This window comes from Typopeltis vanoorti, chromosome 13 (genome assembly GCF_054136105.1).
Source record: "Typopeltis vanoorti isolate ZY-2024b chromosome 13, IOZ_Tvanoo_1.0, whole genome shotgun sequence".
In the NCBI taxonomy this organism is placed as follows: Eukaryota; Metazoa; Arthropoda; class Arachnida; order Uropygi; family Thelyphonidae; genus Typopeltis; species Typopeltis vanoorti.
The window spans coordinates 119868218-119893756 of NC_143561.1; the positions used below are offsets into that span (position 1 = coordinate 119868218).

General features: G+C 35.8%; 1 protein-coding gene across 1 annotated transcript in view; it reads left to right on the plus strand.

Moving 5' to 3' along the window:
- Positions 1–25539, plus strand: part of LOC150100499 (E3 ubiquitin-protein ligase RNF13-like) — a 249565-nt gene that overhangs the window by 133624 nt on the left and 90402 nt on the right. Inside the window, exon 7 of the mRNA XM_090403100.1 lies at positions 11337–11418. Within this exon, the coding sequence (XP_090259226.1) occupies positions 11337–11418 (82 nt within the window). The remainder of the gene's footprint in view (positions 1–11336; positions 11419–25539) is intronic.

Consider the following 25539-nt stretch of genomic DNA (forward strand, 5'->3'; position numbering starts at 1 on the left):
CTTTTTGATTCATGATGGCTGTTGCATTTCCCTTATCGGCTTTTGTATTAGTAATATTTTTATTCTTATACAACTTTTTGTGGCAGTTAGTTCATTTTGTGGTATATTGCATTTTGGTGGTTTAGCCTTGTTTAGGATGCTTGCTATATCTAAACATACATTACTGGCCAGTGCCGGTGGAAGATCGTAGATGCTCCTTTCTAACTTCATCATGATTTCTAATTTGGAATTTGTTTGGGTGTGATGGCAAAGTTATGCCCTAGTCTGAGAGTGCTCTTGGCTTCTTCAGTGAGTATTTTAGACGATAAATTTATGACACGCGCTATCGTCGAAGTTGTGGTTGGTACACGGTATGTTGCTGCTGTTCTAGGATTTAATATTTCTTTACATGTCTCCTTTTAACGTTTGTGAATTCTTTTTTTGCTGCAACTTCGGAGATGTGAGGTAGAACAGTCCACATTCAGGATTTAACACATTGATTAGTTCTTCTTGTACAGCGGTGATAGAGCTTTTTAACTTATTAAGCTCTATGCGAGTAGCGGTGATTTGTTCTCGGAGAAATGCTAAACTTCCTTGGCGGTAAATAAGATGTGCCATTGCTGATGTTAAATTTTCTTTAAACTTGAGAAAAGCTGGAATGATATCGCAGTTGCGCCATCATTTGAGGAAGGCTAACTTGTTTGACAATTTTCTGGACAATTTCGGTTTCAACTTACTGAACCACCACACTTTATATAAAGTATCTTCTCTGTGCAGAATCATCAATCTGACAAATAAGCTTAGGTGTTGACAGTTATTCATTACTTATTTTTAACAGTATTAACAACACAACACAACAATTTTATCAATAGATGTTTTATTAACTACTTATATTTCACTGAATTTTAAACCAGCATCATCAGAGCACAACACAGCTAGTATACGTTACAGTGAGTAAGTGAAACAGTACAATTGTAATGGAAAAAAGATCTCAAGTCCTAATTTGGCACCCTCTAATATTGTAAAAAAAAAAAAAAAAAAAAAAAACATTACAGCTATGTGGAAGTTGTACTTAAAATAACAGTCTCCCAAATTTTTGGCAAATTAATACAACCATATTTGTTTAAGTGAGGAGAATTCTTCAAAGCCATGGCTGACTCAAAAAAATAATCTTTCAGATCTATATTGGCTTCTAAATAACACATTAGTTTTCTTCCGTCTAATCCTGTGTGAAAGGGTATCCAGTGTGTGGTCTGCTAGTCCTGACTTGCCATAGTAATAGTAGCGAATATATTTTTTATATTCTTTCAGGGAGATATTAAAAAGTTAAAAGCAGACACCTAAAGAAATATGAAATCCTAGAACAGTGGCAACATACTACGTACCGACCACAACTTCGACAAGACCGCCTGGTCGTAAATTTATCATCTGAAATAATCACTGAAAAAGCCAAGAACACTCTCAGTCTAGGCAGTGGGTCTTAACCTTTTTAGTGATCGGCACCCCTTTGAATCTAAAAATAAGTTCTCGCACCCTCTTGAAAAATGTGTTTCTATTTCTTTATTTAGGAAATTACATCTATTGCAAGATAATTTATTTATTGAAAAATAAACACATACATTTACATATACATACAAAACAATATCTCAATTTTTAATGGCCATGTTGTTGTTGTTGTTTATTCATAATAATACTTTTGAAGCGAGGCTCCTTTTTTGAAAAAGCTACGCGTAAGTCATCACTTGCATTTAAGCGATTTCTGGCTTTTGTTTTTATGTGCAAAAGTGATGAAAATTTCATTTCACACAGGTAGGTGGTGGCAAATGGTAAAAGTGTCTGCAATGTTGCTTTTGCCAGCTTGGATAAGGTTCTAACTGTGTACACCAGAATTGTTCTAAGTCCAATTTTTCAAATTTCATTGGAATATGTGCATTGGCTCGTATTTCAATAAGATCATTTTTTATTAAATAGCTGTCATCTATCGAATCTGGGTCAAAATTTAGAAACTTCTCTCGCACCCCTGGAAATGCTTTCTAACACCCCAAGTTAAGAACCACTGGTCTAAGGCATAACTTTGCTGTCACACCCAAAGAAATTCCATAATTAGAAATCACAATTAAGATAAAACGGGACATCCATGATCTTCTACCAGCAGTGGCCAATGTATGTTTAGATATAGCAAGCATCCTAAACAAGGCTAAACCACCAAAAGCAATATACCACATAATGAACTAACTGCCTTAAAAAGTTGTATAAGAATAAAAATATTACTATTACAAAAGTTGATAAGGGAAATGCAAGAGTTATCATGAATCAAGAAGATTATAACAGAAAAATGCAAGATCTCCTCTGTGACAGTTCTACGTACCACATTATAGATCGAGATCCAACTATGTCTCAAAGGCAAAAAAGTTCAAAAATTCTGAAAAAAGTGACTTCCTGGCCAAAAGAAATCATTAATAAAATAAAACCAGTTCATGTTAAACCACCCACTATGTATGGATTACCACAAAATCCACAAACCTAATATCCCCCTACTCTCCATAGTTGATAGCATAGATAGTCCCACGTATAAACTGGCCCAAGAGTTAGCCAAGTCACTTGCCCCCCCCCCCCCTTTTTTTTTTTTACTGGCCACTCCCTTACTTTTGTTAAAAAAAAAAAAAAATAATAAATAAATAATAATAATAATAATCAGTCCATTTTAAAACACTAGTTGAAAATCACATCCTTAAAAATTCAGACATAATATTTTGATGTTAACTCTTTATTTACCAATGTACCACTGACAGACACCCTTGATTTGATCAAGTGTAAATTTCCCCCTAATATCTCTGAACTGTTGAAATTTACTATGTATGCAGGTTACTTTACATGGAGAGGAAAAATCTACAAACATATTAATGGTGCTTCTATGAGTTCTCCCCCTCACTATCTTTAGCAAACCTTTACATTGAACACTTTGAAAACAAAATACTTACCAAAGCTACTGGTGTGGTTACGCTATGTAGATGATGTGTTTGTCATTTGGACCCATGGCCAACAAACTTTGGATGTGTTTGTCACCTACCTAAACAGCCAACACCCCAAAATCCAGTTCATAGTAGAAAAAGAGTCAAATAACTGTTTACCATTTCTTGATACGTTAGTTGCCTGCCTTTCAGATGGATCATTATCTTTTTCCATTTAGAAAGCCAACACACACAGGAGGATACTTACATAAACAATCACATCATCATCAAGTTCAGCAGTATTGCATTTTAAAAACACTTACACAGAGCCATTTGTTCTAACGATACAGCTCTGTCCACAGAACTTGAATATCTACATCATACGTTCTTGGCCAATGGCTACAACCTTACAAAATAGATTAAATACTCCATAGCCCTATTACCCCTCGCTCTCCTAATACATAGGAACACAACATTACCATTTCTGTTCTCTATGTCAGAGGTACATCAGAAAAGATAGCCAAAGTACTGATGAAAATGGCCTTCGCACCACATTCAAACCTCATGTTAAACTAGCTACTCTGATCTGCTCACCTAAGGCTAAACTTCACACCCTAGAGTGCATGAAGTTTTCCTTAATCGATCACTGTGACTTGGCCTACTATGCACAAACAGGAAGATCAGTTAACATCTGCCTGGAAGAATATAAAAAATATATTCGCTACTCTTACTATGGCAAGTCAGCACTAGCAGACCACACTTTGGATACCCTTCACACAAGATTAGATGGAAGAAAACGAATGTGCTATTTCGAAGCCGTTATAGATCTGAAAGATTATTTTTTGAGTCAGCCATGGCTTTGAAGAATTCGCCTAACCTAAACAAATAAGGCTGCATTAATTTGCCAAAAAGTTGGGAGACTGTTATTGTAAGAACAACTTCCACATAGCTGTAATGTTTTTTTTTTTTTACCACATTAGAGGGCACCAAATTAGGACTTTAGATCTTTTGTCCATTACAATTGTATTGTTTCACTTACTCACTGTCACGTATACTGTGTTGTGCTCTGATGATGCTGATTTGAAATTCAGCAAAATATAAACAGTTAATAAAACATTTATTGATAAAATTGTTTGGTGTTGTTAATACCATTAAAAATAAGTAATGAATAACCATCAAAACCTTAGCTTATCTGTTAGCAATTCAATTTATTAGAAAATCCTGGTGACTTGCACTAGATTTGTTTAAGAGTACATCTGTTAAATCTCACTTTCTTTCATAATGTGATCCAAAAAAATAATGAATAAGACTGGAGATAATGTGTGTATTTGTCTTACCCATGGTTTTACATCAAACCGCCTGTATTTCCTTAAATTCTAACTGCTGACTAACTACTTAAACATAGACCATAAATTGCTCTGTGTAATTGAAATGAACTTAAGTGCTGACCATTTTCTTTTTTGTATAATTTTGAATTCACCTTAATAAATCCATTAAAAAATGATCATTATACTTATAACTGTAGAAAGTTAAGATGAAGAATTGCTTTATTTCATTTCCTAGAGTAAATTAAAATCATCAAACTTCTTACTTTTGAAAAGCTTTAATGAAGTAAAAGGGAATCAAAACCTATGTCTTTATTTTTTTCTTATCTTTTCTTTATCATAAACTGAGTATTATCCCTGAATGAAGCAGAGAGTTTGTTTATTTGTTTGCTTACTTTTTTTTTAATATATAACGTCTAATCTGGTGTAATCTTCCAATAGGAGAATTCATTGTTTCATAAATCTCGCTTGCTATTATTCATAAAGTCATCACTCCCACCATACAAATGGAAACCATAGTTTGCACAAAATGTTGTCAAAAATCGGTTCATGATATGGTAGAATATGTGTGATTAGTGGTGAAGGCAAGAGTGTTGTTTGGGGTTGGTATTTCAAAAGGGTAAGTAGCGTAATCTGGAAGAGAGTGAGTGATTAGCATGTGGTGGTGGCCTGCATCGTCATGACAAACATATTGTGAACAGATTAGACTACTTTAAGAGCAATGGTCCTAAAATAAAACAAGCCCTAAAAACTCGTTAGGGTTCTTATTGTCCCAGTAAGGATCTTCCTGTAAAGTTTCCATAGCTACCTGTGTTATTATCTCTTGAACAAAAAGTTATTCATTACTTGAGAAAATTATAATAGGGCTTTTCAAGTAAAAATTATCATTGCCAAAATTGTTACCAACAAAAGGTGCACAGGATACTGTGATAATGCTACATGATAGTTTCCGTTATTAGTAACTCCCATTGACAATATTCCTCCAAATTAGTCAGGATAGTGATCTTAATTTTTCACTCTTCCAATTCCATCAATCCACCTAGATTTTGGTCTTCCTTCCAATGTTTTACCTGCCTTTTTGGCATCAGATACTTGTTTTGCTTTTTCTTTTTCCATTATGATAAAGTGACCATACTACTTGAGGTTAGCTATACACACATTCCTGAATGCTAACAAGTTCCTACTTAATATCCTCATTTTTGATATAATTCAGCCATAGATTTCATCTGTTCATCCCCTTAATTTTTTTCTGAACTCTGATATCTGTGGTCTCCAGTCTTTGATCAAGTGTTTCTTTTTCTAACGCAGCTCTCTCAGATCCATAGATTAAAATTGGTTTGAAAACTCTTTGCATACAGTTAGTGTTTGACTAATTTTTGTCTTAATCCATATAAATTTATTCAACTGACTGCCTACCATACTGAATTGTCTATTCCATATTTAATTTGCCATCTTCACAACAAAATTGTGCCTAAATAGCTGAAATGTTTCACTTATCTGCAGGTCTTCCATTCAGAATGTAGATAACATTTTATTTTAATTTTTTTATATCTTTTTATTGATGATCTAGATTAGTTACAGCAGGTATTCATTTTGGTTGGGGAATCCTAAAGACTTGTACTAGATTTATTTAGGAGTATAACATCTGCACAAAGAGCCGATATTGATATCTTCACTTTTGATATCAAGGCTAATACCAGTTTCTTCACAATATAATTCATATATATGATGAATAATAGTAGAGATACTGTGTATCCTTGTCTCATACCTGATTTAGCATCATCTTCATGTGCCTCATTCAGTTCTAACTGCCAACTTACAACTCAAATATAAACTGTATTGTTCATATATATTTTATCATTTACACCATATAACAGCTGTTTTTGAACAACTTTGCCCTTGGTACCTTGTCATATGCCTTTCAAGATATACAGAATTAAATACATATCCTTGTTATATTCCCATACTTTCTCAACTGTTTGTCTTAAAGTGAAAATCTGATCCTGACAACCTCTGTTTGGCCCAAACCCAACTTGTTCAAGTGTCCTTTCCATTGTTTGTCTTTGCCACTTCTCAAATATGCTTCAGTTATGATGCAGTCTACAGTAATACTTCTATACCTCAATTTTTTTTGAGAAGTTCTGGTCAGATATCATGTACTTCAGCTGCATTTTAACATTTCAGATTTTTGATAGTTTTTTCTACCTTGATTATTGAAACATATTCCTGATTGCATTCCTCTTGTTTTTTACCACTGTTTTGTAAATTCTTGTCTTATTTATTTAGCAGTCTTTCAAAGTGATTGCTCTAGACATCTAGAATATCTTCTTCAGTTTTCGTGTTGCCTTTCTGGTTTGTGAGGCCTTTTACAGTGCTTTCCTTTATTTTTAACCTTTTCAAAGTCCCCAGAACAATTAAGTCAATTCATGGCTCTTGTTTCATTACTTTTACACACTGCTTTCTTAAATTTTTTTTATGTTTTCTCTCGGAACACATGCTGTGACTTACTTGCTGGGAACTTTCAGTGTGTGTGTGTGTGTGTGTGTGTGTGTGTGTGTGTGTGTGTGTGTGTGTATATATATATTATATATTTTTTTTTTTTCTTGACTACCTATTTTACTTTTTGCCACCATGCACTTTGATTTTTCTATCCTTGTATGCTTCTCTGGCTGAATCATTCAGTATTCTTCAGTCTGTCACCGAGTCTACTATATTTGGTTCTTGTTTTCAACCCACAAGGTATTTAGTGGGTATTGTTCATTTTTCCGTTAACAATATTTGTATTTTGATTCTTTATAACAGTTCCTTCAGAGTATAAGTAACATCAGAAGAAGAAACAATAATTAAGTTACTGAACTTAATAATATTTTGCTGATTCATCAACATCATCAAAGCACAAATTACAACATTAGTGTTGCACGCGTGTGCACACACACACAGCACCCATTTACTTATGGAAACAGTTTAGATTGTAACTAAAAAAGGACTAGTGTCCTAACAAGGTGCTCTGTAGGGAATGGACAGTGAAGTTAATTTGCAGCAGTTTGTGCTATTTTTGGTCTTAGAATGATTATCTCCAAAATCTTCAGCAATTAATACAACCATACTTGTTGAGGTTAAGAGATTGCTTCATTGTTGATTCTAAAAACAGTATCTCATACCTGTAGCAACTTTTGTGTAGCACAGTTGTCTTCTTCCATTTAATCTTTGTAGGAATGTTCATAGTATTATTCTGCTAGTCTTGACTTTGCTATTTAGATGATTGTGTACATAGTCCTTGTGTTTAAGATAGATAGTGTTAAAAAAGAATCAAAGTGGAGCAGCCTACTTTGGACTGACTGGTGAATCTGTTAATATCTATGGTGCATATTTATCTTTTCATTAGGATGATCATTTTTATCTTGCTCAAAAAACTATTGTCTCCTGTTTCAGATCATCTGTATACCCTTCTTGAACCAGTATGATGATATCATTATAAAAAATAACATAGTAAATTGGACATTTGATATTTCTTGTGTCTCCTCTCCATGTAAATTTTTGCATCTCTATGTTGAAACATGGTGATGACTAGTCTGTCATGGACAGAAATCCAACAGATGCTCACCATTATTATTAGCTATGTTCTTTTATTCAAATATTCCAAGAACACTTATATATATCTGATATTCCTTTCCTACTCAGCTGTTTAGATGCCCAACAAAGACCAACTTTTTTCCTTTTCCATGTTGCTGCTTTTTACTAATAATTTGAAAAATTATTCCTAGCAGAACCTTCTGTGGAAGCTTAATACACAAATAAGTCATTGTCCAATTTCCTATTTTAATGTTTGCCCACAACACTACTTGATATTGAACACAATAGCTACTCCTTCCTTTTTCTGATTGTTATTGCCTGAATCAGCCTCTGTTGATCATTTAGCACATCCCCTGTTTTTAAAAACCAGTTATGTTGGCATGGTATTTCTCTAATTCTTCTGCCAGTTCTACCTTCTTTTTTTAATGGTGCCTATCTTGAATTTTGGTAATGTCAAGTTTTTCTTGTAGCTGTCTTCTCACTGTTCACCATGGTTCCTTGATGAAAACAGAGTGGGCATTGTCCAGTTAAACAACTGGACAGTGCCCAGCTAGTATGAAATTTCATGTTTTATCATCTTTTTTTGTTTTGATGTAAGCTATTATAGAATATAATTTGGTTGGCTAAATCCCATATTGCAAGCCCATTCTCATTATTATCCAGGCAGATTACATATGGATGGGGTGCACCATGAGAATAGGGTTTTGCATTGGGTCAGAAGCTCCTGTTGATTCTCTTAATTCTTTAAAAGGCATGTACGTATCTTTCTTCAGTTATGTAACTTTGACTGTTAATGTGACCCCTCACTTACAATGAGTTGCTATAATAATAATAATAATAATAATAACAGAGTATACTTATGGGCCTTTGAAGTCCATGAAGTGGTTAATCTTATGCCTAAATATATGTTTTTGAGTGAATTGATAATGTTCTTCTAGCCTGTTTGCTTAGTCACGTGAGGAAAAACTCTGCCATCTCTGTAGGAGACTGGCTAACTTGCTTTCAGTTGAAAGCCTTGATAAAGGTTCTTCACATCCCAGACTAGATTTGTGCCCATATCATTTCAAAAGGGCTATAAAGACCTTCTGGTAGTACATTCATTTCAAATCAAAATAGCAGGCTTTTTCCTTTAGTAAAGAAGTGAGCTGGTCTGTGAGTGCACATATAGTGATGGTCAGTTAAGCCATTCAGTTGATAGAATTGATGTCTGCATAAACTGAGAGATGCTGAGTCCAGAACATTGGAAAAAAACAAAAGAAAAATATAATTGGAGTAAGTTGTCTATCTATCTAGCTCAGTCCTTTACTCTTCATCTCAATTTTTCATTGATTCATGTATCCAGTTAGTATTCATAATTATCTTCTTAGGTACAAATGGTAAATATTTTAACAAAATATCCAAACTTTAAGATTTATATTGCCGAACTTGAGCTAAACTATTTGCATTTTGTGATTCTGAAATAACATTGATCCTGTGTAATTATCATTCCTGAATTTTGTCTATTGTATTGTTGTTCCTTTGACCTTCATCCTACACACACACACACACACACACACACACAGAATGCCAAAAAAAGAGTTATGAAAAGGATTAAGAGCCATATCTTTACAATAATAGATTCCTTATTTTTCATACTTTATCTTTAAAGCAATACTTACAGCATACAACAACAGCTGGTAATGTTTTTTTAAAATAAATTAAATTTTTACAAGTACATAAGTAATATAACTAAAGTTCAGTGTTAAAATATTATACTCAAAAATATGTTCTGCAATATTTTTCACAAAAAAATTTTTAATAAATTAAAGATGCCAAAGAAATTATATTCTTGGTTTAATCCTTTATCCAAGCATAAGCAAACAAAGTTTGCATGTGAAGTAACTTCACTACTGGGCAAATTGTATATAGAGGCTAATGGCTTCACATCAATTGCCTTAGTATCCCATAATGCACTGCACATACCCTTACAGACATGTATAATGCTATGCATTATGGGAAGGATCACTACCTTTCCCATATTCTTACTGTCCGTAAGGATATGTGAATTTTTCGAAGTAATTACTCCATACATCAAGGATCACTTTTTCTTCAGTTTTCATATCACCTTTATCATCTGGAATTCCTTTTACAGTACTCTTTCCTCCATTTTTGAGCTTCTTCAACAACTTTCAGAATATCTTGCCACCTTCTTGATATTTATTTTCTATGTTTTTACTACAAAAGTCTTCCCATGAGTTTTGTTTAACTAGTTTTACACAGTGTTTAGCTTTCTTACATTTGTCTCTGTATTCTCTAAGAGCATAAGCTGACTTGCTGACTTATTCACCAGGAACTTTTGATATGCTTTCTTCTTTTCTTTCATTGCCTCTTTAACTTTCTGTGTCCACCATGGAGTTTTGATTTTTCTATCCTTGCAGACAACCTCACCACATGCCTCTCTGGCTGAATCAATGTTTTATTCAGGGACTTGCCACTGAATCTCCAAGGTTTGGTTTCTTTTCTCAAACTCTTTCATTTTTTCTTAAATAATGTTTGTGTATTTTAGTCTACAGTTCATATCTGAGAGCTGCTGAACTTTTATTTGCTTAAAAACTTTCTTACATGTTCTTCTTTTCAATATGAAATTCAATTTATTCTGCTCAAGACTAAATGGTGATCACTTCCAATTTCAAATCTTCTATACACTGTAGTGTTCTGCACCAGTGAGAAAGCTTTGCTTATTCCTTGCCTCTTCTCTCCGTGTGAATTTGTGCACATTTTTGTGTTGGAACATTTGTATCATTTCCTACTCTGCTGTTTAGATCCCCAACAAGGACAACTTTTCTTTTTTCATTGTGTAGTTGCTTTCATTAAAGCCTCAAAAAATTCCACTACTTCTTCCTTAGTAGAACCTTCTGTGGGACCATAGGCACAAATAAGTGTCGTTGTCCAGTTCCCCATTCTGATATTTGCCCACATCACTCTACTTGATATTGCCTGCCATTCAAGAAGATTATCCTTGTATTTAGCATTGAATACTATAGCTACTGCTTTTTCCCTGATTGTTATTGCCTGAATATAACATTTCATATTTATTGCTTAGAAAGATCTCATCAGTTCTTGTCTTCTTTGTTTCAGTCACCCCTATTATGTCGATTTGGTACTTATCCAATTCTTCAGTCAGCTCCATTTCTTTGCCATTGATAATACTCATCTTGAACTGTTCCAGAATATAATTTCTTGCCATCTTTAATTTATATTTTAACAGTGGAAAAACTTTCCAAAAAAATTTTTTTAGTAAAAATATTGCATAACAATCTAATATATGTAGTAAAACCCTGTGCTGTGAAGGGAAGGTAAGAAATTGGTTGCATGATAACAGAAATGGATGAGATTTAAGATATCATAATAATACATTAAACATTGAATTTGTTTAATATAAAATACTTCATAAAGTGACCTTCAGTAAGCATTTTTTTTTCTTGAATAAATGATGTAACATTGTTAATGAGATTCGTTAAATTTTCAGATCCCGACTATCCTATTCCAGCAATTTTTATCGAAAATGAATATGGAAAACTTATTAAACAAAAATATCAATATCAAACTGGGTAAGTTACAGTGGCTTTTGGATTTTCTTGAAACCTACATCTGGTTTTCTACTCCATTTCTCAAGAACACAAAATAAATGCAAGCACAAAGATAATGTACACTTTTTTTTTTGCAGTTGAACACTTTATAATAACTTTAATCTTTTCTCAAAATTTAAATTATTTATTTTTGTAAGTCATACAAGCTATTATATAAGTCAAGTGGATATTAGATCCAGCATTATTTCAAAGCCAAATGTAGAAACTATGAAAGCTTCATAAGGTAATACAAGCTATCTCTAATAATATTACTCAGCTGTATTGCATTTGTATATAATGATTGCCAACTAGTCGCTTATCACATCATAATTTTAGAACTAATTATTATATTTGCTGATTTTTTAGGTCACAAAGTAATGTTCAAAACTATTCATATTCCATTCCAGTGACCAATGAAGTAAGAAAGAATGCTTTAAGTTATTTAGGCCTTTCTTATATTAAACTTACTGGTTTTGTCTGTAAAGGTTTGTGTGTACCTTAATGAGCTATGCTTACACTTGGTTCAGGGCAGATTTTTTGTTTAAAATACATATTGGAGGCAACACAGGTTCTTTCTCATGTGTGTTGGGGTGGGGGAAAACAGTATATTTTTTTAGCAAGTAAACCTTTTTGAATATAATCCAGTTCAGAAAAAAATTGTTTACATGAAATTATTAAAATTTTTGTTAGACTGTCATGGTGTACTCTACATTTTTAGCATATATATTAAGAAATAATGATGGTGGTAGTTCTGGTGATGATTTTAAATATGAATTTCACATGAGAAATACCTACTTGTGTTTACATGCTTAAAGAACTAATGTGTTGCAGGGTCTTTCTTGTGTGTGGGGGGGGGGGTTGACATTTTCCTTGAGCTGGCAATTGTAGTTTTTGTGGAACACTTTGCAAAGGAACCATTCCAGAGAATAGAGGTAGGATAGAATATTAAAAAAAAAAAAGGAAGAGCAACAGGTTTTGGTGAGTTTGCAGTTACTGTTACTGGACATTGAGCAGTTAGTGCTTGTCTTTTACCAGGCCCATTGGAAACTGGAGGAATGCTGGATGCCTGGTTGGTGGAGTAGCATCAGTTGAAAGTATCTATAGAAAAGATGAAGCTAAAACAAGACCATCTGTGTGAGAGTAGTTGAAATGAGTTGGTGAGAGAAGAATCTGTTATCCAAAGTGATAGCTAAAAAATTTTTAGGAAGAATTTTGGATTTGAACAGAGTTAATACATGAATCTGGAAGTAATGTTTTTGGTGGAAGAAGATGCCCTTTTTAAGACTGGGGAAGGCTACTGATGTGATGTATTTATGGGATGGTTATCTGATGTGAAAAGAATTTCCATACTCCAACTTTAAAGGAATTTCTGAACAAATAGCAAAGATTCTTTTCTACCATCTACCAAGGACATATTATCTCCACTCTCTTCTTACCAGATATCAAGTGCCCTGTTCATGTCATCTTTGTTACTTAGCAAGATTGGCTGCTGTGCTGAGATCAGAATCCAAGAACATCAGGACTGCATTGCATTTTTAGAATCTGACAAGTCTGGCCATTCTTCCCATGCTATGAACACTTAGACACAGAATAGTTTGGAACCAGATCAAAATTCTTTATTCCAACAGATTCACTCACATTTGTTCGTCTTTTCTTGAATATCTTGTGAAAAACAGTAGGAAATCATCCGAACCTTAACCGCTCTGATTGTATGCCAGGTTCAAAGTTTTAGGAAGTAATTACTGTTACCATTTTTTAAAATTTTTTTTTTATTATAATACCATTTAGGTTATTTAATTTTAGTTGCAGAAGCTATTCCATTTGTTCTTTTGAACTCTAATAGTACAATCCTGTCAACTCAGCTGTAAGTCAGCACATGTTACGTGACTCATGTTATGATCCATGTTTTGAATGTAATAATTGGTCTTCTCTTTTCTCCCTGACGATGTCTATGTTACACCAGATGAAATATGTTGAAGATTTTTAATAAATTCTGTATTTTTTTTATACTTGTTAGCAATGTAAATGCTTAGAAAATACTAAATGATCTATTAAAGCATTACTGACCTACTGTAGCTCACAGATGCTTGCTATTTGCAGTTCAAATTATAAACTTGGTGGTGAAGACAAAAAATACATTTTGAACAAAAATTTCGATTAAGTTGGTGTTGAGTGATATTATTTTGATGCATTCGAACATTATGTTTGGATACATTATATCTGTTTGACAGATCAAATACAAAAATGATCTTTAAGATTGACATTTGATTTTGACACTTGTGATGTCATTATATATCCTAGATTTTAAAACTGGTGAAAAATTAAGACAATTGGGTTGGGGGGGGGGGGGCAGAAGAAGAGAAAGTAAGTGGATTTTGAGCTATCTTGTGAATTTTATGTTTGGAAAGCCGTTGAAATCATTTACTGTACATAAATCAAATGCAGATGCCAAAATTCAATTTATTTGCTAATACAGTAAAACGCTGTTTTTACGTTCCCGCAATTTATCTTTTCCTGCTATTTACGTCATTTTCCATTGGTCCCGTCTTAAGGCCTTTTCTTATGATATATTGTTTTCCCACTATTAACAACTTGATGTGGGTGTTATTTCCTGCGATTTGTGGTTTTTTTCTCAGGTGGCAACACTGATTTTCGAATTGATTTCTGCGGAAATTGCACATTTCTGTTCCCAGGTGGCGTCGCTTTCGACTGTAGTTTCGTTTCCGCCATTACGGTGACTTGCACACTCACAGTAGTGATGAGTGATACCGTGATTTTTTAATCACGGTACGAATTGATACTGTGAAGTTTTCATATCACTAATTTTAAACTCTCAGTAGCTTGTGACACCCATAACGTGTTGTGATGTGATTTCATTCACAGTGCTGTATTGCAGTCGTGAACAAGAATCATACACAAATTGTGAAATCACATTCACACTTCTACCAAGTAACAGTTGTTACTCGTGAATATTAGATATCAGTGAATAAACCACAGTTCGTGAAATATCGCTTCACTAGCTTGCAGTGTTGGTGTTCGTAGTCACAATTCAGAAGCACGCAGTATATTGCAGAATTTCTGCTACATAATTTAGCATGTGATAGTTGCTGCTTTCAAGTTGTGGTGGAGGGTGATTCATGTTAGTAACATGGAGAAAAAAAGACAGAAAATGTATTTTGGTAGAAGAAAAGATGACAATTGTGTGACATGTAGATTGGTATGCCAGAACACGTGTGCAATTAGCAAAAGATCTTGGACTCTCCATGTCCACTTTGAACACGATAGTTAAAACAGGTCAAGCATTGAACTCAATGCAAAGCAATCTGGTGCTATGTCAAAAAAATGAAAATATATCTGGACATCGACATACGATGAATTGGATAAACTTGTGGCAGAATGGTTTGTTTCTACAAGAGCGTCGGGTATTCCAGTCGATGGTACTATACTCAGAGGGAAAGCCCTTGAATTTACTGTGAGGTTGGGGATTAATGGTTTTACTGCATCAAATGGATGGATTGATCGTTTCAAGACTCGTCACAATATTGTGTATAATCAAGTGTGTGGAGAAAGTAATAGTGTTGGAGGGGAAACTGTAAACCAGTGGAAACATGAACTAAAGACTATTATTCAGGACTACAAAAAATATTTAATAAATAAATAAACCAAAAAATATTTTCAATGTAGATGAATCTGGGCTCTTTTATAACATTCTGCCAAGTAAAACATTGTGTTTTAAAGGAGAGAAGTGTCACGGTGGAAAACTCAGCAAGCAGAGAGTAACTGTTTTGCTCATGGTCAATGCTGATGGATTAGAAAACTTACCTCTACTGGTAATTGGTAAATTTAAAAAGCCAAGGTGTTTTAAGAATGTGAAAAATCTGCCTACTAAGTATGATGCCATCAGCACAGCATAGATGACCAGCAACATCTTTACATCCACCATGCATGCTCTGAATGCTAAAATGAGGGCAAATCACTGCAAAATATTACCACTGCTAGACAAATGTTCATTTTTTTTGAAATTATGGATTCTACAACCGTGTTAAAATAACTCTTTTTATTATCCCAACGTTTCGATCTTCATATCAAGATCATCTGGAGCATACACAAATATACAAGACAAGCTGCATTACATTACAAGCCGTAAGCTAGAGAAACAATGAATTGATCACGTTATTCTACTGGCATGACCTCTAGTGGGGAAATAAAAATTACATCCAGCTAGATTTAATTAAATCTAGCGTGATGTAATTTTTTTTTTTATAGAATTGATCACATAGAATAACATATGATCAATTCATTGTTTCTCTAGCTTACGGTTTGTAATGTAATGTAGCTTGTCTTGTATATTTGTATATGCTCCAAATGATGATCTTGATATGAAGATCGAAAAGTTGGGATAATAAAAAGTTATTTTAACACGGTTGTAGAATCCATAATTTCAAAAATGAATGCTGATCACTGTGTAACACTGAAAGAAAGGGCTAGACAATGTCTTGCACACCTTGAGGATCTGCAGCTCAGAAACATTAGATTAGTGTTCCTCCCCCCTAATTGTACAAGTGAGCTTCAGCCATGATCTGGGCATCAGCCATGCATTTAAATGGAAATATAGAAAAATGCTTGTTGAAAAAGCTGTGTTTATGCATGATAATGGTATGGACCCAAAATAAATGACCATATCAATCCTTGATGCCATGCATTATGTGGCCATAGCATGGTTGCATGTTACTCCTGAAACCATATCCAACTGTTTCCGGAAGGCAGGAGTTACGTTTGTGGAAGAGAAGGAACAACGACAGGAGGAGGAAGATGTCAGTTGGTATGTGATGGATGAGTCTTTCTCATTTCAAGACTATAGAAGCTATCTCTGTTTTGAGGCGGTATATTGCAAGTGCATCAGGAGATGATGGGGCATTTAATGCCTTATATACAGTGGAGAGGCAGGTGGAACTTATAAGACTGCAGAAAAAGCAAAAACAATCTACAATTAAAGATTTTTTTTAAATAGATAAATATAAGTAATTGTAAATTCATTTATTTTCAGTTATTAAATTTTGTAATCTGGTATGTAGAGTCACATATTAGCAGTAAGTCATTTTTTAACCTTTTTTTAATGTTTTTTACATTTCCTGCTATTTACACTTTTTTCCATCAGTCCCCTGGAAAGTGTAAAAAAAGGGGTTTTACTGTATTATCTAATTATGCTTAGATGACTATGCATTTTTGTTCTTGAAGAACTTTAATGAAGATAATTACAATTTCGTGAAATAATTATTTTAAAAATTAATTGCTTATGTACCTTTTTAAAAATTTTGCCCTTTCTCCTAAATTAAGTCTTGTTCACAGAATGCTTACTTTCCACACTTGTATGGTTTGGTTTAGAGAAAATATATCTTTTCACTTATCACATTTATTATAATGTGAATTGCAGTACCCTCCCCCAAGTTTTAAGAATTGAAATAAACAGTTGCAAAACAAATTGTTAGCTAAGCTCGCTGTGTAACATGTAATAATTAATTCCAAAGTTTAGTTGGCAAAAATAGTGAGAAAATAATCTTGTGCATTTTGGTTTGAAAAAGGAAAGAAAGAACATTATAAATAAAATTTGAAAAGATCATGTCCAGTAAAGAAGAAAATACATTTTTATTATTATATAATTTTTTCTTGCAGTGAACCTCCATAGCTCAGTCATATAGACGAAGCCGTTTGGTCGGAAAGACTTGGGTTCAATTCCTGTCCATTATGAAATATACAGAGGTAGAAGGTTTGTTGTCCCTCAGAACAGGCAAACCAGCCTTGTGAACACATACACACTTACAGACATAAATACATTCCCTCTTCTCCCCAGCCTCAGGCTCGGTGACAGGCCAGTTGGGGTCACTTAAAGTCGCATCATGTAAATAGCAGATCCTGCACCAAGCAGGATAATGCGAGGAAGAAGATAATATTTTTTTGCAGTGTGAAACAGAAATACTTCTTCTTTTCAGCCATTTTCTGTCCACTGCTGGACAAAGGCCTCCTCCAGTCCTTTCCACCTTTCTCTGTTCTTGGCAACGGTTGACCAATTTTAAAATAAATTTACAGAGAATTTAATTCTCTTGTGAACATTTTGAGTAAATTATCTGAAATATCTGTGGTTTGATCCTTCCCCTCTCATAAAAATGGTTGGATGCCTATGTATAAAGCTACTTCCCCCCTCCCCCCCCCCCAAAAAAAACTTTTTATTTCCAAAATAATTGTATCAGATATTTTTTGATAATAAAACTGAAGCTGTAATTATTATCATTATATATTACACATAATTATACAGAAATATGCTTTTCATCACAACTCACTTCTCGTTTTCTTTCATTTATTGTTTATAATAAATTTGTATTGATATAAATTATCTATAAACAAGTGTCAAAGGATCAAAGCTGTATAACTGGGAGGAGATCTCCATGTAGCCTTTTAAGGAATATGAAGAACTGACTGGGGCTTCTCACCTGATGTCCAATGTTCATCTTCTTGTGGTGCAACCTGTGGTATCCATCTGGATACTGAAAAAAAAAAACAAGGATGGGCTGACAATTTAAGATTTAGCTGGGCAAATCATATTTTTATTGGCTTAAACCATGATGCAAAATGGTGGTACAACATGACAAGTTCATGGTTTCTGAGGCGTTACCTGGTTAAACAATGCCACTGTTGTTTTCATTGTGGAACTAGGACAAACAGTGCAAAGTTCGGCTACCAGAGCAAATCCTGCAACACATCCCAATTCAACATCATCACAGTTCATATTAGTATACTATGCATGTAAGACGCACAAAATGGAAAAGAAATTGAACTAGCAGAAGAATTGGGTAAGTATCAGATTGACATAATAGGCATGACTGAAACAAGAAGACAAAAGTAGGTGCGATCTTCCTAAGCAACAAATACATAATGTTATATTCAGACAATAACAATTAGGGAAAAGGAGTAGCTAAAGTATTCACAACTAAATACTATGATAATCTTCTTGAATTGCAGGCAATATCAAGTAGAGTGATATGGGCAAATATCAGAATGACGATCTGGACAATGAGACTTTTTTGTGCCTAAGGTTCTACTAAGGAAGGAATGCAGAAATTTTTCGAGGCATTACAGAAGGCAACGGACACTGTGAAAAAGGAAAAGCTGGTCATTGTTGGATATCTAAACAGCAGAATATGAAATTATTAATAGACAGAGAAATGTTCTGGAAAAATTTGAAAAAAAAAAAGAGCAAAGCTAATAATGACAGTAAGTACTTGCTGGATTTCTGCTCAGGAATGTTTTTTAAAGAGAATTTTAAATTGGAGGTGATCACTGTTTAGTTTTGAGCAGGATAAAATTGTGTGTAAGAAAGTTTTAAAATGAATCAAAGTAAGCAGCTTTTAGAGGTGAACTGTAGATTAAAATACATAAACATTATTCAAATAAAAATGAGTTTGAAAACAAAAATCAAACCTTGGAGATTGAGTGGCAAACACTGAAAAAAAAAATTAATTGATTCAGCCAGAGAGGCATGTGGTGAGGTTATCTGCAAGGATAGAAAAATTAAAGTCCATGGTGGGCTCAAAGAATTAAAGAGGGAGTCAAGACATATCAAATGTTCTTGGCAAGTAAGTCACACCCTGTGCTCTTAGAGAATACAGAGAAAAGAAAGCAAAACTAGCTAAACAAAAATCACAGAAATACTTTGGTAAGAACATAGAAAATAAATATCATAAAGGTGGCAAAATATCCTTTAGGAAAGAACTGTAGAAAGGAATTCAGTATGATAAAGGTGACATGAAATCTGAAGATAACAATATCCTAGATACCTGGACTAATTACTTGGAAAGATTGCTAAATGAAACAAGCAATGTGAGCACAGTAGTAGAAAATACAACAGAATGCAATCAGTTTTCAATTCAATTACATCAATTCTCGAAGTGGAGAAAGCCATCAAAAACTTGAAATGTGAAATATTGAGGTATAAAAGTTTTACAGTGGCTGCACTGCATAATTCAGCAGGTCTGCTGAGAGGATCTAATTCTGGATGATTGGAGTAGAGCTCTCATAGTTCTCAACTATAAAAAGGGAAATAAAACTGAATGTGAGAATTGCAGAGAATTACTGGTAAGTAATTTCTGGTAAGATTCACGGACAGGAGGGCTGTTGAAGAACAAGCTGGATTCATTCCAAATACAGGTTGTCAGGATCAGATTTTCTCTTTAATAATTGAGAAATCATGGGAATATAACAAGGATTTGTATTTGTTAAAAATACCAAGCAATTTTAAACCTGGTTTTACTCCATTTCCCAAGTAAGCAAACAGACAAACAAGTTAAGTTAGTGCCTGCAAGTGATACAAGTCTAGCTGATCCTACAGGTAGTGCAAGACCAAGGCAACTCGTGGTAAAGGTGGCATAAGCTCTGATCACTAATCTTAATATTTACCCTTAACGCCAAAACACATCTCCAAGATGTATGATGTTTTGTATTAAAGGCAAGGGGGCCACTACCCAGACCGGTTTCGACCTTTATTGAGTTCTCATCAGTGGGAGCCAGGCTAGAAATACCAAGATTTTAGTAATACAGAGCTTATAAGTATTTTACCAGAACAAGTTACCATAAGGTGTTTTAACCTTATTAAATAAAAATCTCAGGAGGAGATATAAATGTAGAAAGTATTTTACCTTGGGTATAATAAATGTTAAAAATACCAAGCAATTTTAAAACCGGTCTGGGTAGTGGCCCCCTTGCCTTTAATACAAAACATCATACATCCCCTTCTTGGAGATGTGTTTTGGCATTAAGGGTAAATATTAAGATTAGTGATCAGAGCTTATGCCACCTTTACCACGAGTTGCCTTGGTCTTGTACTACCTGTAGGATCAACTAGACTTGCAGGCGCCAACTTGACTTGTTTGTCTGTTTGCTTACTTGGGAAATGGAGTAAAACCAGGTTTAAAATTGCTTGGTATTTTTAACATTTATTATACCCAAGGTAAAATACTTTCTAGGATTTGTATTTGTTTTGTAGATCTGGAAAAGACATTTGGCAAGATGCTAAGAGGAAAACTCTTCAAAATGTTACAACTGTATGGGGTAAATGAGATATTATATCAAGCAATACCTCTGTTTGAGCTCTAAGTCAGCTATTATAATTGAAGGAGTTACAGGAAGATGGTTTGATATTAAATCAGGTATGTTACACGGGCACATTATCTCTACTGTTATCTATATGAGAAGAATGAAAATGCATTTATTGAGCTGTTGTGGAACAACTTCCTCAAGCAGCATGTGACAGAAGGAACTCTAGGTCAGAAAGTGTTAGGTTTGATTACAGTGTCAGAGGATTTCAGTTAAAGATGTAACTATTCTGCCTCCGGTTGTTGGCAGTAATCATGCAGTACTCACTTGGGAGGTGACTAAGTTTATAAATATTCCATTCAGAAAAGATTACATGCTGAATTACAAAGCAGGAAATTATAATCAGCTGAGGAGTATACTGAGTTCAGTGGAATGAGGTTGGTTATTGAATGGGAAGAATATCGGCAGTGCATGGGAAGCATTTAAACAATACTTAAATGATGTAATATCAGAATGTGTTCCGAGAGTTCAAAGAATAAATAGGGTAGGAGTCAAATGGATGTGTAATCGTATTAAGCAAGAGATTCGTAAGAAAAAGACAATGTGGAAGGAATACCGTGTGCATAAGGATGACGTCCGTTATGAAAGCAGCAGGCTAGAATAGTCACAACTGTTATACATAAAACAAAGTCCGAGTGTGAAAAGAAACTAGCTCTGCATGCTAAAGACAACCCACAAGAATTCTATCGATATGCTGCAAGTAAAAGAAAGAATGAATATGAAAGAATAACTCTTCTAAATCCAGATGGTGTGAGGGTTACAGAAGCAGAAGAGGTTGTTCAGCTAATGAGTGTTCATTTTGTTAAAAGCTATCAACCTGTTGTATGCAACATTGAGCTCACTGCTTCCTCTTCACTAGATGAAGAAATGCAGGTGTATGGGGATGAGGTGTCATATGGTATTAGAGCTGTCACAAATTGAATAAGAATTCAGCAATAGGATATCAGCACGTGTGCTAAAAGAGTGTTCAGCTGAACTGTCTATTCCTTTGACCAGGCTGTTTAATATGAGTCTCAGAACAGGGAATATTCCACAGGAATGGAAGGAATATATGGTAATTCCATTGCACGAGGGCGGTGGAAAGACTGATGTATCCAACTATCTACCAAGTAGTATCTCAGGAGTAGTGGTGAAGATTTTGGAAAAAATTGGTTAATGCTTGGATTCAGAAATGGGTTGACAGTGATTCTGTTCTTTGCAATGAAAAACATGGGTTTACTAAGGGAAGGTCATGTTTTAGCAACTTGCTCACATTCTATAACAATGTTACCATTGAATTAGACAAGGGGAATACACCATGATACTTTTGGATTTTGCTAAGGCTTTTGACAGAATACAGCATGATAGACTGTTGCATAAACTGAAGAAAATGGGCTTGGGTTATAGAATACTATCACGGATAAGAGGATGGCTGACTGACAGATATCAAAAAGTGGTATACGGGGGATGTGAGTCTACAAGATTTAATCTGAAGCGTTGTTGTCTTGGCTTGCACATCCCCTGAGACACTTCGCAAGTGCGACAGTAGGCAGCCTCCTAGGGGCGATTCCTGGACACCTTCGGGTGACTGACTGACTGACCTGGTAGGGTTAAGTTTCCTCGCTTGCAATAACTCATCAGATGAAGGCTCCAACTCTTATAGGCCGGAGCCAGGAAACTCGTCGAGTGTGAATCCAGATGTCTGTTTTTTTTGTTTGGAGGTGATCCTGCCATCCGTCCCAGCAGCGTCCTCAGGAAGAAAGTTAAAAGAAATCTCTGCAAGGACTGTCATCAACCCATTTCTTCAAGTTCTCATCATTTTTGTTCTGGCGGCCAAGGAGTTCCCAATCTCAGACACTTCGTATGTCAGGTCTGCGATCATGCATTCTCCACTGCAGTCGGCCTTGGCATGCATCACACCTCGAAACATCCACCCAAACTCAACACTGCAATAAGAACGGAGCGCATCAAAGCACGGACTACCGAAGAAGAAAAGATCCTCACCACTCATTAGATCGCGTTGACGACTGTAGGGATAAAGAAAATCAGTGAGGCTTTATTTAAGGTGTTCCCATTAAGATCCTTGGATGCCATCTAGTGTCATAGATGGAAAGCCAGTTACAAAGCCTTAGTTCAAGAATTGGCAGCCCATCTTGAACAGGTACAGGTAATATATCCATATCTCCTATCCCTGCCTCTCCATCTTCCAGCCACCATCCTGCTGTTGAAGAAGAGGCTTTGATTCTCAGACTGACATCATCTCTAGATGATCCTCCTCTTCCAGCATATAATCATCAAATTCTTAAATCTCTCATCCAGACGCACCTTCTGGGAATGGATATCACAGATCAGTTGAATGACTACTTCCATGCTGAATTCTCCGAATACTTCATTCCTCATCAACATCAGCCTACGTCTCATTCTACAATGACTTTGTCAAATAGGAAGCAGAGGAAGAGGGCCTATGCAGGCCCTCTATAAAAAGAATAGAGGGCAATGTGCCAAAACATCCTTGACTGTGCTTCCCCTCCACCTCTAGCAGACTTACATGATGATTTTGTTCAATTCTGGAGTACAGTCTTTTCTGCTCCACCTCCACACTTCCCTGATTATGATGACCAACCTGTGATATTGAAGTCCATTCCTGTTTTTCAAATATACCAGCCTGTCTCTGTCCAGGAGATTAAAGCAGCTCTTCCATCCAATTTCTCTGCCTCTGGACCTGATGGCTTTCCTGCATCTAGGCTTCGTAAGGTGCCTTTGGAGATTCTTCAAGACTTAGTGGACATTCTCCTTTCCAGTAAAGCAATACCACCATACCTACGTGCTTCAAGAACTATCTTCATTCCGAAGAAAGAAACTTCAAGCTGTGCATCAGACTTTAGACCTATTACCATCTCCCCTGTGATACTTAGACTCTATCATAAAATCTTAGTTAAATGACTTCAGCAACATATACAGCATGATTATAGACAGAGAGCTTTTGTCCCTTCGGATGGCTGTGCCGAGAATATATATCTTCTTTCTTCTCTTCTCTCTGATTCCCGACGCCATCTTAAGCCTCTGTATATGGCATCACTGGACCTCCAAAAGGCCTTTGATAGCATCTCCCTTTCTGCTCTCCTTTGAGCGCTGTCTATTGCTGGATGTCCAGAACCCTTTCTTTAATATGTTATGGAGCTATACTTGGGTAGCTCCATGCAACTTCTGTTCCCACAGTGCGGGGTGTTCGCCAGGGTGATCCTCCTCTATCTCCCCTTTTCTTTAACTGCATCATGGATGAGTTTCTTCACTCTCTTCCTAGCCATATAGGCTACTCTCTAGGCACTTCTTCCTTTAATGCTATGGCCTTTGCGGACAATCTTATTCTCTTAGCCTCTACTAAGATCGGCTTGCAGGAACTCCTTGACCAGGCAGTTGACTTCTTCTCTATTTGAGGCCTTTCTGTTAATGTAGAGAAGTCCTGCTCTTTAACTCTTGTCCCATCTGGTGTGACAAGAAGCTTAAGGTCGAGACTATAGAGTTTTCCCTGCACGGGAGGCCGTTACATGCTTTGACCATCCTGGAAGAGTGGAGATACCTCAATATCATGTTCACCCCAAAGGGAAGGTCTTTTGTCCCTTCTATCCTAGAAGCTGGGATCGCTTCTTTGAGGAAAGCTCCTCTTAAGCCCCAGCAAAGACTGTTTCTTCTTTCCCACTATCTCCTACCTCGCTTTTACCACAAATTGGTGCTTGGTAGGACATATATCTCGGTACTGTCCCGAATGGACAGGGCTATCCGTTCAGCCATGAGATCATGGCTCCGACTGCCGCCTGACACCCCTACTGCATATTTCCATGCGAGGGTGAAGGATGGTGGGCTCGGGGTTCCATCACTTAGATGGCTGATCCCACACCTGCGGCTGTCAAGTATCGCGAAGTTAGAACTATCCTCTTCCCCTATCTGCAGAGAGGCTTTCTATAGCCCATTAATACAAGAAGACTTTAGGCGGGCTAAAGGCTGGTCCCATTATCAGGGTACCTTAATTGATTCAGCACCCGCCGAACACAAGAGGTGGGCATCTCTGTTGCGCTGTTCTGTAGATGGTGCTCCTTTAAAAGAGTCATATCTGGTGCCTCCCCAGCATGATTGGGTAAGGGATGGCACCAGACACCTCCCTGTGTTTGAGTATATTGACCTTATTAGAACAAGGATCAATGCCCTGCCTACTCGAGCCAGCACAGCTCGATGGGGTAGTGACGACTCAAACTATAGGACTGGACCACTACAGTGAGACATTGTCTCATATAGCCCAGTGTTGTTTCCACACCCATGGGGTCTGCATGCGGAGGCATGCAGACAGTGGTGGTGGTAACAAGGCGCCCACTAGCCTATAGCCATAATAATAAGTTGAACTACTATAAAAATAACCAAGATCTAGTTAGTAAGATACGGGAGAAGCATAGGGCAACTCCGAGGTTTACCAGTGCCACCATCTCTTTACATGGTGTATGGAGCTCAGATAGTTATAAGGACTTAAAACAGCTTGGGCTTACGCAGAAGGATACAGAAGTTCTTTCCTTGAGGGCCCTACAGGGCACACTGGTGGCTTGGCATTGCCACCAGAGAATGACTATAATGATAAATAGAACAGGCATAGGGTAAAACACTTGTAAAGGCTTAGGCCTATATCAAGTCTGGACATGATGTAAGGGTAGTACTGCCCATAACCAATACAAAGATTAATAAAAAAAATAAATAAAATAACCAGTGGTGTACCACAAGGATCAGTACTTGGTCCACTGTTATTCAGTCTGTACATTAATGATATTGGGAAGGATTTGACAAGTGACATTCAGCCATTTCCTAATGATGCAAAGATAGGTAGGGTGATCTGGAATGCTGCTGATATGAAATACTTGCAGAATGATTTGAATAGGCTGGAATTATGGGTATGGGAAAATGGGTGTCAGTTCAATGTTGGTAAATGTAAAG